The sequence below is a fragment of the Pelobates fuscus genome, chromosome 3 (genome assembly GCF_036172605.1).
Source record: "Pelobates fuscus isolate aPelFus1 chromosome 3, aPelFus1.pri, whole genome shotgun sequence".
Lineage (NCBI taxonomy): Eukaryota > Metazoa > Chordata > Amphibia > Anura > Pelobatidae > Pelobates > Pelobates fuscus.
Window position 1 is genome coordinate 406,012,738 of NC_086319.1, and position 17,188 is coordinate 406,029,925.

The window sequence follows — 17,188 nt, forward strand, 5'->3', positions numbered from 1 at the left end:
GCTTGCCTCCTACATCAGACACCCATCAGCTTGCTTACTGTCCTAACAAGTCAAGAGAAGAAGCTGTCATCACTACCTTTCACTATGTCCTGGCTCATTTGGATAACAACATTATGTGAGGATGCTGTTTTGTGATTTTAAATCTTCCTTTAATATTGCTTCTCCAATGGAGTTAATAAGTAAGATCACACAGTGGTATATTACTACTTCTCTTTGTAACTGGATATTGGACTTTCTTCTAGATAGGCTGCAGAATGTGAAGTTTGGCCAAATGATTTCTTCCATTTTGACCTTGAGTAGGAGAAGAAAGGGCGAACAACAACAAAAAGAGTGGGGGTTATTATTTTTGATGTTTGCCTTTCTTCTCCTTTATTTATTCAGTGGTGCGTAATCCAATTTCTGTTCTTGTCTTTTTTCTGATATATCAGGCTGTACAGGGTGTTAGACTTTGGACTAGGGGTCTTAATGATATGGTTGGATATACTTATATTGATATGTTCTGGTTTATATTTTGTGTATAATGTGTTTTTTGTTTTCACGTTGTGTTCTATTGCATCTATTAATTATGTTTTATTTATTTTTTTACTATGTTTGAAATAAAGCTTTTTTATAGAATCTGCTTCTCCTCGATTCTGTATAGACAAATGTATTAACTCCGTAGGGAATGGGGGTGTGAGAGAGTACTTTTTTTTTCTTTATCTGTTTATTATTTAAGTGCATTTACTTCAGTATTGGCTGCTCATGCACGGTGTGTTCTCCATACTTATCACTTTTATATACAAAAAAATCCAGCCAGATATTTGTACCTAGTGATAGATTAGATTTTAAAACATTTTTTATATAAGAGATTACAGAGAAATATAATAAATTTTATGCCAGTTTATCAAGGAGCATGTTATATTGCAGGATACAGTGCGAAGATCAGAGTACAGGGTGTTCTGTTATGCAATCTAACCACTAAAACCAGTTTACTACATGTTCTTATCCTCTGTAATTTAGCAAGCTGTCTCTAAGTTCATCCATGTTAGCTTGACTGGCCCTGAAAATGTCTGACAGAGAACTGCGCACATCCCCATGTCTCATTCAATTATTGTCTCGTCAATGGAGACTGGTACATAGGGGCCAGTTTTGAAATTAAAAAAAAATATATACAAGTAATCAAGTAAAATCTTGAAATATTTTTTATAAAATGCCCCATTCTCTATTCCTATTCCTCATCTATGCGTAGCCTTCTCTGATGGAATCTCTGATGTCACCCATTGGCTGTGGGTTGTTAGATTATGGTCTCTCTAAAAGACATGTCTACGTATTGTCTTCTAGGGCTGTCATTGAGTAACATCATTATGGGGAGCAGTTGGACCTCTTTAACCCCTTAAGGACACATGTGTGACATGTCATGATTCCCTTTTATTCCAGAAGTTTGGTCCTTAAGGGGTTAAAGTGGTTATTGCTCTGGAAATGTGTGAATCTGTAAGTTTGTGATGTTGAACAGTACATGGCCTCTCATTGTTCATGATTTGAGCACATGTGGTTATATCGGCACTGTCATGCCTTACTTACCTTTCCACTATTGTTTTCTTTTCTCTTCCTCTCCCTGAAACTGCTCTTCTTTTCTTAAGACAAAGTAGAGAATATTTTGTCTTATGTATTTTTCCTACACTTGACCTTCTTTGACCATAGGAAGAGCTCGCGTCAGCTCCATTTCCCATGGTCAAAGAAATTTTCCCACAATACTTAGCTTCCTCTGTGTTCTCGCGTTGCTTCATTCACCGTTCGAACGTCGTGTCATATAGACTAGGGCACCGGCAAATTCACAACATTTTGACCTAACAGAATGTGCACAGTTTGTTTATCTGTGTTAGGATAAAATTCAGCCATTTTTTTCGGTTCGGAAGCATAAGAACATAAAAATCTAACATGTTGCATGCATGCAACCCCCATGACCACTGCAGGCGGCTGCATGCCCTGGCCCTGTTTTCCAGTAAACCATTTTGCTGGGTGCATGACTGTTCATGTGAGGTGTAAAAGCCAGATGCATGCACAAAGAAAAATGCAGAGAATTGACATTAGCCAACCGGAACCTAATGATGCCCCAATAACCCTGCTGGAGGTGGAGTTATACGCTCTGGCACAAAAGGGGTTAAACCCCAAATGTGAAACATTTCATACTGAAACACTACAAATGCAAATATATATAAATATCATTCTAAATATGTTTTATATATTATTAATGTCTAATTATGTTATTTTATTAATTATCATCGCTGACTGAAAATGTGAGTTCTTTAAAACAGTAAAGTGTATAATGATGATATAATCAGTAAAATTATAATTTTTGTGTGGAAAATGCAAAATACAAATATGAACACAAACTGGGGCCAGGGTTTGTGACTAAATAGCCCCTAAAAAAGACTATTTAGTCTTTGCGGAATGCATTTTGAATACCCTGGGTTTCTACTTTTGCAAGTGGTATGCCATGATGGGGGTCATTTCCATTCCTGGGCTGCCATACGGTCTCCATGGCAACTTAACCAATCAGTCAAAATTCAAAATGTAAAAACTGAAATTACTCTGTAACTTTCCAATACACCATAAAACTAGTAGAAACTTTGTGTGGCAGAAGGTAGTAACTTCTTCAAACCTTATTTGAGGGCCCTACCAGCCTGCCAGTCTCGCTCTGCTTTCTCCTCTGCAGGATTTCCCACCCTAGATTTTCGCCGGTGGACTTCATTATAGGGCGGCACTGAGTTTTAACTCTCCTTAGTACAAGTGGTTAGTTGCCTGATGCCAGGTCTGCTTAGTCAAGCTCTCCGCTCTGCCTGGTTTCGTTTTCAACTCTCCTGTGGTAGCTGTTGGTTTATTTGGTCTGGCATTGTAGGGTGTGGCTCCAGGGTGATGCAGAGATGAAGGACAGGACTGCCGGCAAGTTTCGGTTGGGCTCTCTGCCCATCAAGCTGTTGGGGGGCCATTCCAGAGCACGTATGTAACGTGCTGGGATGAAGATCCCCCTGTAGTCCATTATGGCTCTGCTTGGGCGGAAGTACTGGGGGCACTGCTGCAGAACTAGGAAGGAGCAGAATCCTCTTGTGGTCTGAGGCATATAGTTAGGGAACGAAAACTGGGGGTACTGGATGCTCCAAGAAATATAAAACAAAATACTAATAGCTACTTGATAGATAAATGAAAGAGGTACTAATAAGGAGAAACCACACAAGAAATATAAAAATAAAATAAAAAATAAATAAAAAAGAGTCCAAATGGAGTACGAAGGATCTAAAATAGTCCTAGAAAGCAGATAATCTTCAAATATTTTGTATGAAGTCCTTGAGCCAATGTCAGCATATGAAAAAAAACAGAAGACAGGAGGAACCAATAGTGCAATATGGCAGGTAAAGTGCACCACAGACAACACTGAGATATAAAAATGCCAACTCACATCTTATAGAGCTATGCCCAGCTCTATGTAAAACTTCATATAGTGATGTAAAGTCCCCACTTGCAGCATATCCCTCTGATGGCAATTTCACAGCTTGATAGTAATGGTATGGGTCATATGAAATAAAAAGGGGAAGCCAATAGTGCCCTCCATACAGGGAAGTATAAATAAAAAAAGGAATGTACTTACAGTAAAAAGAGCAGACTAACCGCTCTATGTGCCAAGCGTAGGTGGAACAATACCCACCAAGGATTCTTTTGGCGGCGGGTGGGGGCCATATAGATAATGAGGGGGGACCTACTGTCCTCCCCCTCTCCGGCCCCCACCCCTGGGTGGTGGGTGGGGGCCATAATGATAATGAGGGGGGGGGGGCTACTGTCCTCCCCCTCCCTGGCCCCCACCCCTGGGCGGCGGGTGGGGACCATAAAGATAATGAGGGGGGACCTACTGTCCCTCACAGGGGTGGGGGCCCTAAAAAAAACATTAGGGGGGGCCTACTGCCCCCCTGGCCCCCACCCCTGAGCGGTGGGTGGGGGCCCTTAATACTAATAAGGGGGGGACCTAATGTCCTCCCCCCTGGCCCCCACCCCTGAGCGGCGGGTGGGGGCCCTAAATACAAATGGGGGGGACCCTAGTCACCCCCTCCCCCCAAAAAAAAAACAATTATCCCCCTACCCACCCCCCTCACCCTAAAAATAATGAGGGGGGGACCTTTAACTAAGAACCTGTAAAAAAAATTGAAAAAAACTAATTACCATTCGATGTTTTCTTTCTCCTAAAATCTTCTTTTTTCAGCCCCCAAAAAGGCCAAATAAAAAACCATAATAGACCTACTCTCCTTCCCCCCCCCGGCCCCCACCCCTGGGCGGCGGGTGGGGGCCATAAAGATAATAAGGGGGGGGGGGCCTACTGTCCATCCAATCACAGTGCTCTGTGTCATTTTACACAGCGTGGGAAAATTCCAAAGAAAACATCGAATGGTAAGTTGTTTTTTTCCAATTTTTATTTACAGGTTCTTAGTTAAAGGTCCCCGCCTCATTATTTTTAGGGTGAGGGGGTAGGTAGGGGGATAATTTTTTTTGGGGGGAGGGGTGACTAGGGTCCCCCCCATTTGTATTTAGGGCCCCCACCCACTGCTCAGGGGTGGGGGCCGGGGGGGGGGCAGTAGGTCCCCCCTTATTGTTTTTTTTAGGGCCCTACCCACCGCTCAGGGGTGGGGGGACCTACTGTCATTTTTTATTCCCCTATATAACAATGTTTGGTATTTAGTGAATATTCCCCCTAACAATGTTTTACATTTAGTGAATATTCCCCTATATAACAATGTTTTGCATTTAGTGAATATAGGGGAATATTCACTAAATGCCAAACATTGTTATATAGGGGAATATTCACTAAATGCAAAACATTGTTATACAGGGGAATATTCACTAAATACCAAACATTGTTATATAGGGGAATATTCACTAAATACCAAACATTGTTATACAGGGGAATATTCACTAAATACCAAACATTGTTATACAGGGGAATATTCACTAAATGCCAAACATTGTTATATAGGGGAATATTCACTAAATGCCAAACATTGTTGTACAGGGGAATATTCACTAAATACCAAACATTGTTATATAAGGGAATATTCACTAAATGCCAAACATTGTTATACAGGGGAATATTCACTAAATACCAAACATTGTTATATAGGGGAATATTCACTAAATACCAAACATTGTTATATAGGGGAATATTCACTAAATGCCAAACATTGTTGTACAGGGGAATATTCACTAAATACCAAACATTGTTATATAGGGGAATATTCACTAAATACCAAACATTGTTATACAGGGGAATATTCACTAAATACCAAACATTGTTATATAGGGGAATATTCACTAAATGCCAAATATTGTTATACAGGGGAATATTCACTAAATACCAAACATTGTTATACAGGGGAATATTCACTAAATGCCAAACATTGTTATACAGGGGAATATTCACTAAATGCCAAACATTGTTATATAGGGGAATATTCACTAAATGCCAAACATTGTTATATAGGGGAATATTCACTAAATGCCAAACATTGTTATACAGGGGAATATTCACTAAATACCAAACATTGTTATACAGGGGAATATTCACTAAATGCCAAACATTGTTATATAGGGGAATATTCACTAAATGCCAAACATTGTTATACAGGGGAATATTCACTAAATACCAAACATTGTTATATAGGGGAATATTCACTAAATGCCAAACATTGTTATACAGGGGAATATTCACTAAATACCAAACATGGTTATATAGGGGAATATTCACTAAATGCCAAACATTGTTATACAGGGGAATATTCACTAAATGCCAAACATTGTTATATAGGGGAATATTCACTAAATGCCAAACATTGTTATACAGGGGAATATTCACTAAATACCAAACATTGTTATACAGGGGAATATTCACTAAATGCCAAACATTTTTATACAGGGGAATATTCACTAAATGCCAAACATTGTTATACAGGGGAATATTCACTAAATACCAAACATTGTTATACAGGGGAATATTCACTAAATGCCAAATATTGTTATACAGGGGAATATTCACTAAATGCCAAACATTGTTATACAGGGGAATATTCACTAAATGCCAAACATTGTTATACAGGGGAATATTCACTAAATGCCAAACATTGTTATACAGGGGAATATTCACTAAATACCAAACATTGTTATACAGGGGAATATTCACTAAATGCCAAATATTGTTATACAGGGGAATATTCACTAAATGCCAAACATTGTTATACAGGGGAATATTCACTAAATACCAAACATTGTTATACAGGGGAATATTCACTAAATGCCAAATATTGTTATACAGGGGAATATTCACTAAATACCAAACATTGTTATACAGGGGAATATTCACTAAATGCCAAACATTGTTATACAGGGGAATATTCACTAAATGCCAAACATTGTTATACAGGGGAATATTCACTAAATGCCAAACATTGTTATATAGGGGAATATTCACTAAATACCAAACATTGTTATATAGGGGAATATTCACTAAATACCAAACATTGTTATACAGGGGAATATTCACTAAATGCCAAACATTTTTATACAGGGGAATATTCACTAAATACCAAACATTGTTAAATAGGGGAATATTCACTAAATGCCAAATATTGTTATATAGGGGAATATTCACTAAATGCCAAACATTGTTATACAGGGGAATATTCACTAAATGCCAAACATTGTTATATAGGGGAATATTCACTAAATACCAAACATTGTTATATAGGGGAATATTCACTAAATACCAAACATTGTTATACAGGGGAATATTCACTAAATGCCAAACATTGTTATATAGGGGAATATTCACTAAATGCCAAACATTGTTATACAGGGGAATATTCACTAAATGCCAAACATTGTTATATAGGGGAATATTCACTAAATACCAAACATTGTTATATAGGGGAATATTCACTAAATACCAAACATTGTTATACAGGGGAATATTCACTAAATGCCAAACATTTTTATACAGGGGAATATTCACTAAATACCAAACATTGTTAAATAGGGGAATATTCACTAAATGCCAAATATTGTTATACAGGGGAATATTCACTAAATACCAAACATTGTTATACAGGGGAATATTCACTAAATACCAAACATTGTTATATAGGGGAATATTCACTAAATGCCAAATATTGTTATACAGGGGAATATTCACTAAATACCAAACATTGTTATACAGGGGAATATTCACTAAATGCCAAACATTGTTATACAGGGGAATATTCACTAAATGCCAAACATTGTTATATAGGGGAATATTCACTAAATGCCAAACATTGTTATATAGGGGAATATTCACTAAATGCCAAACATTGTTATACAGGGGAATATTCACTAAATACCAAACATTGTTATACAGGGGAATATTCACTAAATGCCAAACATTGTTATACAGGGGAATATTCACTAAATGCCAAACATTGTTATACAGGGGAATATTCACTAAATGCCAAACATTGTTATACAGGGGAATATTCACTAAATGCCAAACATTGTTATACAGGGGAATATTCACTAAATGCCAAACATTGTTATATAGGGGAATATTCACTAAATACCAAACATTGTTATATAGGGGAATATTCACTAAATACCAAACATTGTTATACAGGGGAATATTCACTAAATGCCAAACATTTTTATACAGGGGAATATTCACTAAATGCCAAACATTTTTATATAGCGGAATATTCACTAAATGCAAAACATTGTTATATAGGGGAATATTCACTAAATGCCAAACATTTTTATATAGCGGAATATTCACTAAATGCAAAACATTGTTATACAGGGGAATATTCACTAAATGCCAAACATTGTTATACAGGGGAATATTCACTAAATGCCAAACATTGTTATATAGGGGAATATTCACTAAATGCCAAACATTGTTATATAGGGGAATATTCACTAAATAGCAAACATTGTTATATAGGGGAATATTCACTAAATGCCAAATATTGTTATACAGGGGAATATTCACTAAATACCAAACATTGTTATACAGGGGAATATTCACTAAATGCCAAACATTGTTATACAGGGGAATATTCACTAAATGCCAAACATTGTTATACAGGGGAATATTCACTAAATGCCAAACATTGTTATATAGGGGAATATTCACTAAATGCCAAACATTGTTATACAGGGGAATATTCACTAAATACCAAACATTGTTATACAGGGGAATATTCACTAAATGCCAAACATTGTTATATAGGGGAATATTCACTAAATGCCAAACATTGTTATACAGGGGAATATTCACTAAATGACAAACATTGTTATACAGGGGAATATTCACTAAATACCAAACATTGTTATACAGGGGAATATTCACTAAATGCCAAACATTGTTATATAGGGGAATATTCACTAAATACCAAACATTGTTATATAGGGGAATATTCACTAAATACCAAACATTGTTATACAGGGGAATATTCACTAAATGCCAAACATTTTTATACAGGGGAATATTCACTAAATGCCAAACATTTTTATATAGCGGAATATTCACTAAATGCAAAACATTGTTATATAGGGGAATATTCACTAAATGCCAAATATTGTTATACAGGGGAATATTCACTAAATACCAAACATTGTTATATAGGGGAATATTCACTCAATACCAAACATTGTTATACAGGGGAATATTCACTAAATGCCAAACATTGTTATACAGGGGAATATTCACTAAATGCCAAACATTGTTATACAGGGGAATATTCACTAAATACCAAACATTGTTATATAGGGGAATATTCACTAAATACCAAACATTGTTATATAGGGGAATATTCACTAAATACCAAACATTGTTATACAGGGGAATATTCACTAAATACCAAACATTGTTATACAGGGGAATATTCACTAAATGCCAAACATTGTTATATAGGGGAATATTCACTAAATACCAAACATTGTTATATAGGGGAATATTCACTAAATACCAAACATTGTTATACAGGGGAATATTCACTAAATGCCAAACATTTTTATACAGGGGAATATTCACTAAATGCCAAACATTTTTATATAGCGGAATATTCACTAAATGCAAAACATTGTTATATAGGGGAATATTCACTAAATGCCAAATATTGTTATACAGGGGAATATTCACTAAATACCAAACATTGTTATATAGGGGAATATTCACTCAATACCAAACATTGTTATACAGGGGAATATTCACTAAATGCCAAACATTGTTATACAGGGGAATATTCACTAAATGCCAAACATTGTTATACAGGGGAATATTCACTAAATACCAAACATTGTTATACAGCGGAATATTCACTAAATACCAAACATTGTTATACAGGGGAATATTCACTAAATGCCAAACATTGTTATACAGGGGAATATTCACTAAATACCAAACATTGTTATACAGGGGAATATTCACTAAATACCAAACATTGTTATATAGGGGAATATTCACTAAATTCCAAACATTGTTATATAGGGGAATATTCACTAAATACCAAACATTGTTATACAGGGGAATATTCACTAAATGCCAAACATTGTTATACAGGAGAATATTCACTAAATGCCAAACATTGTTATACAGGGGAATATTCACTAAATGCCAAACATTGTTATACAGGGGAATATTCACTAAATACCAAACATTGTTATATAGGGGAATATTCACTAAATGCCAAACATTGTTATATAGGGGAATATTCACTAAATACCAAACATTGTTATACAGGGGAATATTCACTAAATGCCAAACATTGTTATACAGGGGAATATTCACTAAATGCCAAACATTGTTATATAGGGGAATATTCACTAAATGCCAAACATTGTTATATAGGGGAATATTCACTAAATGCCAAACATTGTTATACAGGGGAATATTCACTAAATACCAAACATTGTTATACAGGGGAATATTCACTAAATGCCAAACATTGTTATATAGGGGAATATTCACTAAATGCCAAACATTGTTATACAGGGGAATATTCACTAAATGCCAAACATTGTTATATAGGGGAATATTCACTAAATGCCAAACATTGTTATACAGGGGAATATTCACTAAATACCAAACATTGTTATACAGGGGAATATTCACTAAATGCCAAACATTTTTATACAGGGGAATATTCACTAAATGCCAAACATTTTTATATAGCGGAATATTCACTAAATGCAAAACATTGTTATATAGGGGAATATTCACTAAATGCCAAACATTGTTATACAGGGGAATATTCACTAAATACCAAACATTGTTATACAGGGGAATATTCACTAAATGCCAAATATTGTTATACAGGGGAATATTCACTAAATGCCAAACATTGTTATACAGGGGAATATTCACTAAATGCCAAACATTGTTATACAGGGGAATATTCACTAAATGCCAAACATTGTTATACAGGGGAATATTCACTAAATACCAAACATTGTTATACAGGGGAATATTCACTAAATGCCAAATATTGTTATACAGGGGAATATTCACTAAATGCCAAACATTGTTATACAGGGTAATATTCACTAAATGCCAAACATTGTTATATAGGGGAATATTCACTAAATGCCAAACATTGTTATATAGGGGAATATTCACTAAATACCAAACATTGTTATACAGGGGAATATTCACTAAATGCCAAACATTGTTATATAGGGGAATATTCACTAAATGCCAAATATTGTTATACAGGGGAATATTCACTAAATGCCAAACATTGTTATATAGGGGAATATTCACTAAATACCAAACATTGTTATACAGGGGAATATTCACTAAATACCAAACATTGTTATACAGGGGAATATTCACTAAATGCCAAACATTGTTATATAGGGGAATATTCACTAAATACCAAACATTGTTATATAGGGGAATATTCACTAAATACCAAACATTGTTATATAGGGGAATATTCACTAAATACCAAACATTGTTATATAGGGGAATATTCACTAAATACCAAACATTGTTATATAGGGGAATATTCACTAAATACCAAACATTGTTATATAGGGGAATATTCACTAAATGCTAAACATTGTTATATAGGGGAATATTCACTAAATGCCAAACATTGTTATACAGGGGAATATTCACTAAATACCAAACATTGTTATATAGGGGAATATTCACTAAATACCAAACATTGTTATACAGGGGAATATTCACTAAATTCCAAACATTGTTATATAGGGGAATATTCACTAAATACCAAACATTGTTATACAGGGGAATATTCACTAAATACCAAACATTGTTATATAGGGGAATATTCACTAAATACCAAACATTGTTATACAGGGGAATATTCACTAAATGCTAAACATTTTTATATAGCGGAATATTCACTAAATGCCAAACATTGTAATATAGGGGAATATTCACTAAATGCCAAACATTGTAATATAGGGGAATATTCACTAAATGCCAAACACTGTTATATAGGGGAATATTCACTAAATGTCAAACATTGTTATACAGGGGAATATTCACTAAATGCCAAACATTGCTATATAGGGGAATATTCACTAAATGCCAAACATTGCTATATAGGGGAATATTCACTAAATGCCAAACATTGTTATATAGGGGAATATTCACTAAATACCAAACATTGTTATACAGGGGAATATTCACTAAATGCTAAACATTTTTATATAGCGGAATATTCACTAAATGCCAAACATTGTAATATAGGGGAATATTCACTAAATGCCAAACATTTTTATATAGGGGAATATTCACTAAATGCAAAACATTGTTCATATATTAATTGTTAAAGTCTAAAAAGACTATATCCAAATCAGGATCTACTTCAATTTCAACATTTAGTGTTGAAACCAAAAGGACTTTGTTACTTGCCTAAGACAGAAATGACCTATTCTTCCAATTCTCTAACTGAAGTCTAATGAACTGTATTGCTAATTAAGCAGTTTTCGTGATTTTATTGATTTCTGAATGCTTTTTCTATGAAGCAATCCTAAACAAGATTATCATTGATAGATGCATTATTATTTCCAATTTATATTGCTACAGAAGATTGCTAAAGTAAAAATACCTCATTTTAATAAATCAAACTTTCTTAAAGTGATAGTATCAAGTTTATGCATTCACCTGCAGTTCAGTTACAAATTAAGTTTTCGTAAAAGTATTACAGGTAAGATGCAAAAAAGAATAATAGGTATATAGCCTAACTAATGACAAAGAGGTAGCCAAAATATATATATATATTTTTTTAGCAAGAAGTAAAAATACCACAACGCGTTTCACCCTTTAGGGCTTTATCAAGTGGAACAAAACACATACCTGTCATAGAAGATAGCTTGTGAATAAAGAGTAGGAGTAATGATACCTATTATTACATATAACACTTGAAATATATGTGAAACGGAGTGAATACGGAGTGAATACAAGGCTGTTTGAAATTATCGCAGTACAGGCTTATGGAATTTGCAGTTAAAAATGACCGCTCGCAAGATCGCGACGGCTAAAATGAGCGCTTTTACTGTTATATTATAAAAAAGGACGGAGATGTGTGTGTCTCCAAGAAGAAACCATTTTGTAGTGCAGAAAGATATATGTTAGATACCCGATACTAATTGGGGAATGAGGAAGGAAGCCTGATAACTTGTGGGATATGTAGCGAAAAGGAAATAGTTAGGGACTCAGTAATGACACCCCAGTCAACAATTATTCTGCATTGTTATTTGTTATTTAATTTGTTGGTTAGCCGATGGATGCCTTTTAATTATCGTTTATTAAAGTAACCAGCAATGATTTTCCCTTACGTGTCTCCTTGCTATATTGGGAGAGGTTTGGGGAAATGGAAAGGAGGGTGGAGGTCATGTGTATATAATATATTTTATTATGTAGTTGCACGTGGAGACAATAGGAGATGTACACCTTATGACATTCACAGAAGTTGGAAAATAAAAACATTTCTCAATTTCTTACACTTTTTTTTAGATTTAATTCATATTAAATTCTGTTTAATATATACATAGTTGATGATGTAAACTGAAAGCCATGTCTCTCCTGAACAAAATTATATATAATACGTGTGGGTGCACTTAATATGAAAGAGGTGAAATATGATTCAACAAACTTATAGCACAAATTCCAGGTTTTGTTTTGTTCAGAACTTGTACATTTGCCTCCGTTCTTAACCCCTTAAAGATGGAGGCAATTGTGCAAGTTCTTTAGTGTTCCTAAGCTACTGCAAGTACATTTTCCCCACATAAAAACTAATAGTGCGCTGCCCCAAGTGGCCATATGGACGAACCTCCACTGGTTCAACCTTTATTGAGAGGGTAGTGGATGCATGGAATATCCTTCCAGCTGAAGTGGTAGAGGTTAACACAGGTAGAGGTTAACACAGTAAATGCTTGGGATAGGCATAAGGCTTTCCTAACTATAAGATAAGGACAGGGACTAATGAAAGTATTTAGAAAATTGGGCAGACTAGATGGGCCGAATGGTTCTTATCTGCCGTCACATTCTATGTTTCTATGTTTCTAACCTTTACCCATTCTCTGCATGAGTGATGCTTACGCGAAATGGTACAAGACTGACACCTAGTGGTGACTAATGAATCACACATCAGAGACACTGACATTAAATATTCATGTGCTTTTTGTGAATGTTTAGAGGCATATTTATAGGAAATTAATATCCATAGTAACGTTTAAAGTAAAATGAAAAAATGTAAAAAAAACAACAACTTAACCCCTTAAGGACCAAACTTCTGGAATAAAAAGGAATCATGACATGTCACACATGTCATGTGTCCTTAAGGGGTTAAAGTGGCCAATGTTATAACCAATGGGCTGTAAAACAAATATAATAAACATTAAATAGTTAATAAAGCAAATGTCTTATAACTATTTTTTATTACCTTTTTTATACTGTGTAGGTGGATCTTGCAAATCAAGGCAAGCTATGACCCAGGCTCAGCTGAAACCTGAATCTGCACCTGGATTATATCCTCTAGTACCTTCTGGGCTGGAACCACTTATAGAGGTTACACGTTTAACAATATAATAATAGTCATATAAAAATATAATAATCTAACTTTAGATGAACATGTTCTGTTGTCTCTGTGATACAGGTATTAGTATATTAGTGTTTGTGTTATAGAATACATGACTGTAACTGATAAAGTGCAATTAATAATCAAGTGCCAAACATAATATTTAAGTGCTGCCAAGCAAAACACAGGGCAAATAAAAACAGAAAGTGTCTCTGGCAGAAAATAGTGTAAAATATACAAAACAAATGTGACATGAATCACGTAAAGTACTGGTACATAACCACAGATATATTGTTACCTTAAGATTCAGTATAAAGTCATATGAATCAAAAGAGAGGGAGACAAAATTAATATATAGTGTAATATTTTAATGTATATAGCATGATATGAAAATGGTGTACAGACACTCACAAAAATAATGCACAACCACGTATCTCCAAACAGTCCCCCTATATAGTATTGACTGGTCTTCTGAACAGAAGATCCTGGTTCTGGCCTTAATGAGAGGGTAATAAAGAAATAATCCTACTCAAGAGCAGTCTGTCCACACTTCTGTGTGTGCTCGACATGCTTCATCTTATTCAGACTTTTTCAGGAGCTGTTCCCCTTTTAGATCGGTCTTCTATTTATACCACTTCTGAGTAGTAGCATGTGATCCTTCCTGGATTGTGGGCAACACCGCGGCGCTCAGTGTTCAACACGGAGGTGGTGATATCACCAACACAGATAAATGCAAAGTAATTTTGGAATAAGGAACCCACAAGTCACTTATACATTAAATGAGGTAGATACATGAATATCATTAAATTAAAAGGACTTTGGAACAATTATAGATCACAATCTAGGCAACAATATGCAATACAGATCGGACGTTGCAAAAGCTAGTAAGGTACTTTTATGTATTAAAAGGGTTTTTTATTAATATGATCCAAACATAATATTGCCTCTTTACAAATCAATGGTAAGACCCCACCTTGAATACGTGGTAATGTCACGACTGCTAGTGTGGTCCAACACGCATAAACTATGTAAACATATTCATATAAGAAGAAAGGAAATAAAAGGACAGAGCGTAAACCGGACCTTAGAATGGCCGGACTAATACGCTAGAGATAGAGAATGGTCAAAGGGAAAGCCGAGGTCAAGGAAGCCAGAAATACTCAAATACCGTTTAGACAAGCCAAAGTCAGGGGAACCAGAAATCGGAATAACCAGGGAAGAGCCAAGATCAGAATACAAGGGAAACAGAAGCACAAGGATAAACACACTCTCGGGAACCAGGAACAGGAAACCACGACAGGGCAAGGAACTGGAGTGAATTAGGGATTTAAATATCCCTCTCTGGGCTCTGATTGGTCAGAGGGTGACCTCTGAACCCAGAACGTGCACGTGCGTTGACATCGTGACATCACGCGTCCGTCCGTATAAATTTGAGTGGCGGAGCTTGTGATGTGCGCGACCACGTGGTCAGCGCCATCTTTGATTTGGGCGCACTGCCCAGAAGATGCGGAGGAGCGGGTCCCGGCTTGCAGACGAGCAGGTAAGCTCGGTCGGGCACGGCTGCACCATGCGGCGGGCCGGGAGCTGCAACAGGTACAATTTTGGGCACCAGTTTTAAGGAAGGATATTGCTGTTGCATTGCATTGAAAGTGAGGAGGAGAGCTACAAAACTAGTAAGTACATTCTAGAAAAAATTGAATTGTTGTCTTTAGAAAAAAGGCTCTTCAGGTGGGATATGATAGCAGTATACAAATATATGCTAAAGAGGTTGTGTTATCAGACTCTATAGATACATTTAAGGCTTGGATGCTTGTTTGCATAAGAAGAATGGTTAAGGATTAAATTGATATGTATGTAAACAGTTTAATTATCTTAGTTATGTTTTCATGGATGTTCACTCTCACTATTTGGAGGGACTTTGGAGCAGAAATATGAGCTATAAGCTTTAGTTTGGTAAGGCTAGAGTTCATTTTCAGCTGATCCTTAGAACAGATCATAATCTCCCGAATAAAATCCATACCCCACGCTGAGGTTTATGATCTTGATAACGTACATGTTATTTCAAACAAAATGTGTTGATCACGGACTGTATATCACCACGTCTTTTACTCTACTGTGACTTTTTGCTTATTTTGTCTGGATATACAATTTTTTTTCAAATTATATTATTTTCCACTTTTGTCTACAATTTTAGGTTGATGAAATTATACTAAATAAAAAAGGTAAGACTATTTTCAGAGGGCTTTTTCCAACATTGTTCCCAACATTCTAACACCTTTGTATGTTTTTAAATAAAACAAATAAATACATATATATATATATATATATATATATATATATATGATCAGGAAGGAAACATGTTTGATGTTTATGTCTTTAACTGTATTTTATAAAGTTCACAAACTCAAAAATAGAACTAAAACAAACCACAATATTAGAGCCTACATCTCACACATTTGTCTTTACTCAAGCATTGCTTTTGACAATGCAAGAGATGAAGGTATAATATTCATATGGATATACATGCCCCCCCAAAATCATGCAATGCACATATAGAGCAACAAATGTTGCTAAGATCTTTATAAAGCCTCACTTGGGGCTGAAACCATTTTTTTCTGATGTAAACCTGCATTTACATTTATAAAATACATTTGGATCAGAGTCCTGAGACTCTACATTTCTATCTGAAAGGGACACTAATACTTGGATTGGTGGCATTGAATCTGGTATTGGCTTGGATACATCATATATGGCTATGTGAATCTGGGCAACTCCTACTCAGTTTAATTATAGGCCTGAATCCCAAATCACAAAAGATAAGGATAGAGTGATGGATGTTGAGCTCTTATTCAGTGTTCAGAACCACTCTCCTTCACACATGGGCCTCAATTTAATTAATTTGAATCAATCAGAATCAGAAATGACGTCAATTTGTTAGAAAAAAAATTCTAAAAATGTATCCACAGAAGTCAACATTAATGTCTATAGGACTTTTTGTAGATACATCATTTGTAAAATTTTCTTCTAACTGATTGGAATAATTTATAATGTATAAGGTATTTCTTACATTTTTATCTTGGTATTTTATG

General features: G+C 35.3%; 1 protein-coding gene across 1 annotated transcript in view; it reads left to right on the forward strand.

Annotated features, from left to right (window-relative positions):
* The window catches only part of LOC134601957 (phospholipid scramblase 2-like), an 87,161-nt gene that overhangs the window by 8,362 nt on the left and 61,611 nt on the right, over positions 1–17,188 (forward strand). Inside the window, exons 2-3 of the mRNA XM_063446463.1 lie at positions 13,983–14,089; positions 16,294–16,321. Of these exons, the coding sequence (XP_063302533.1) occupies positions 13,983–14,089; positions 16,294–16,321 (135 nt within the window). The remainder of the gene's footprint in view (positions 1–13,982; positions 14,090–16,293; positions 16,322–17,188) is intronic.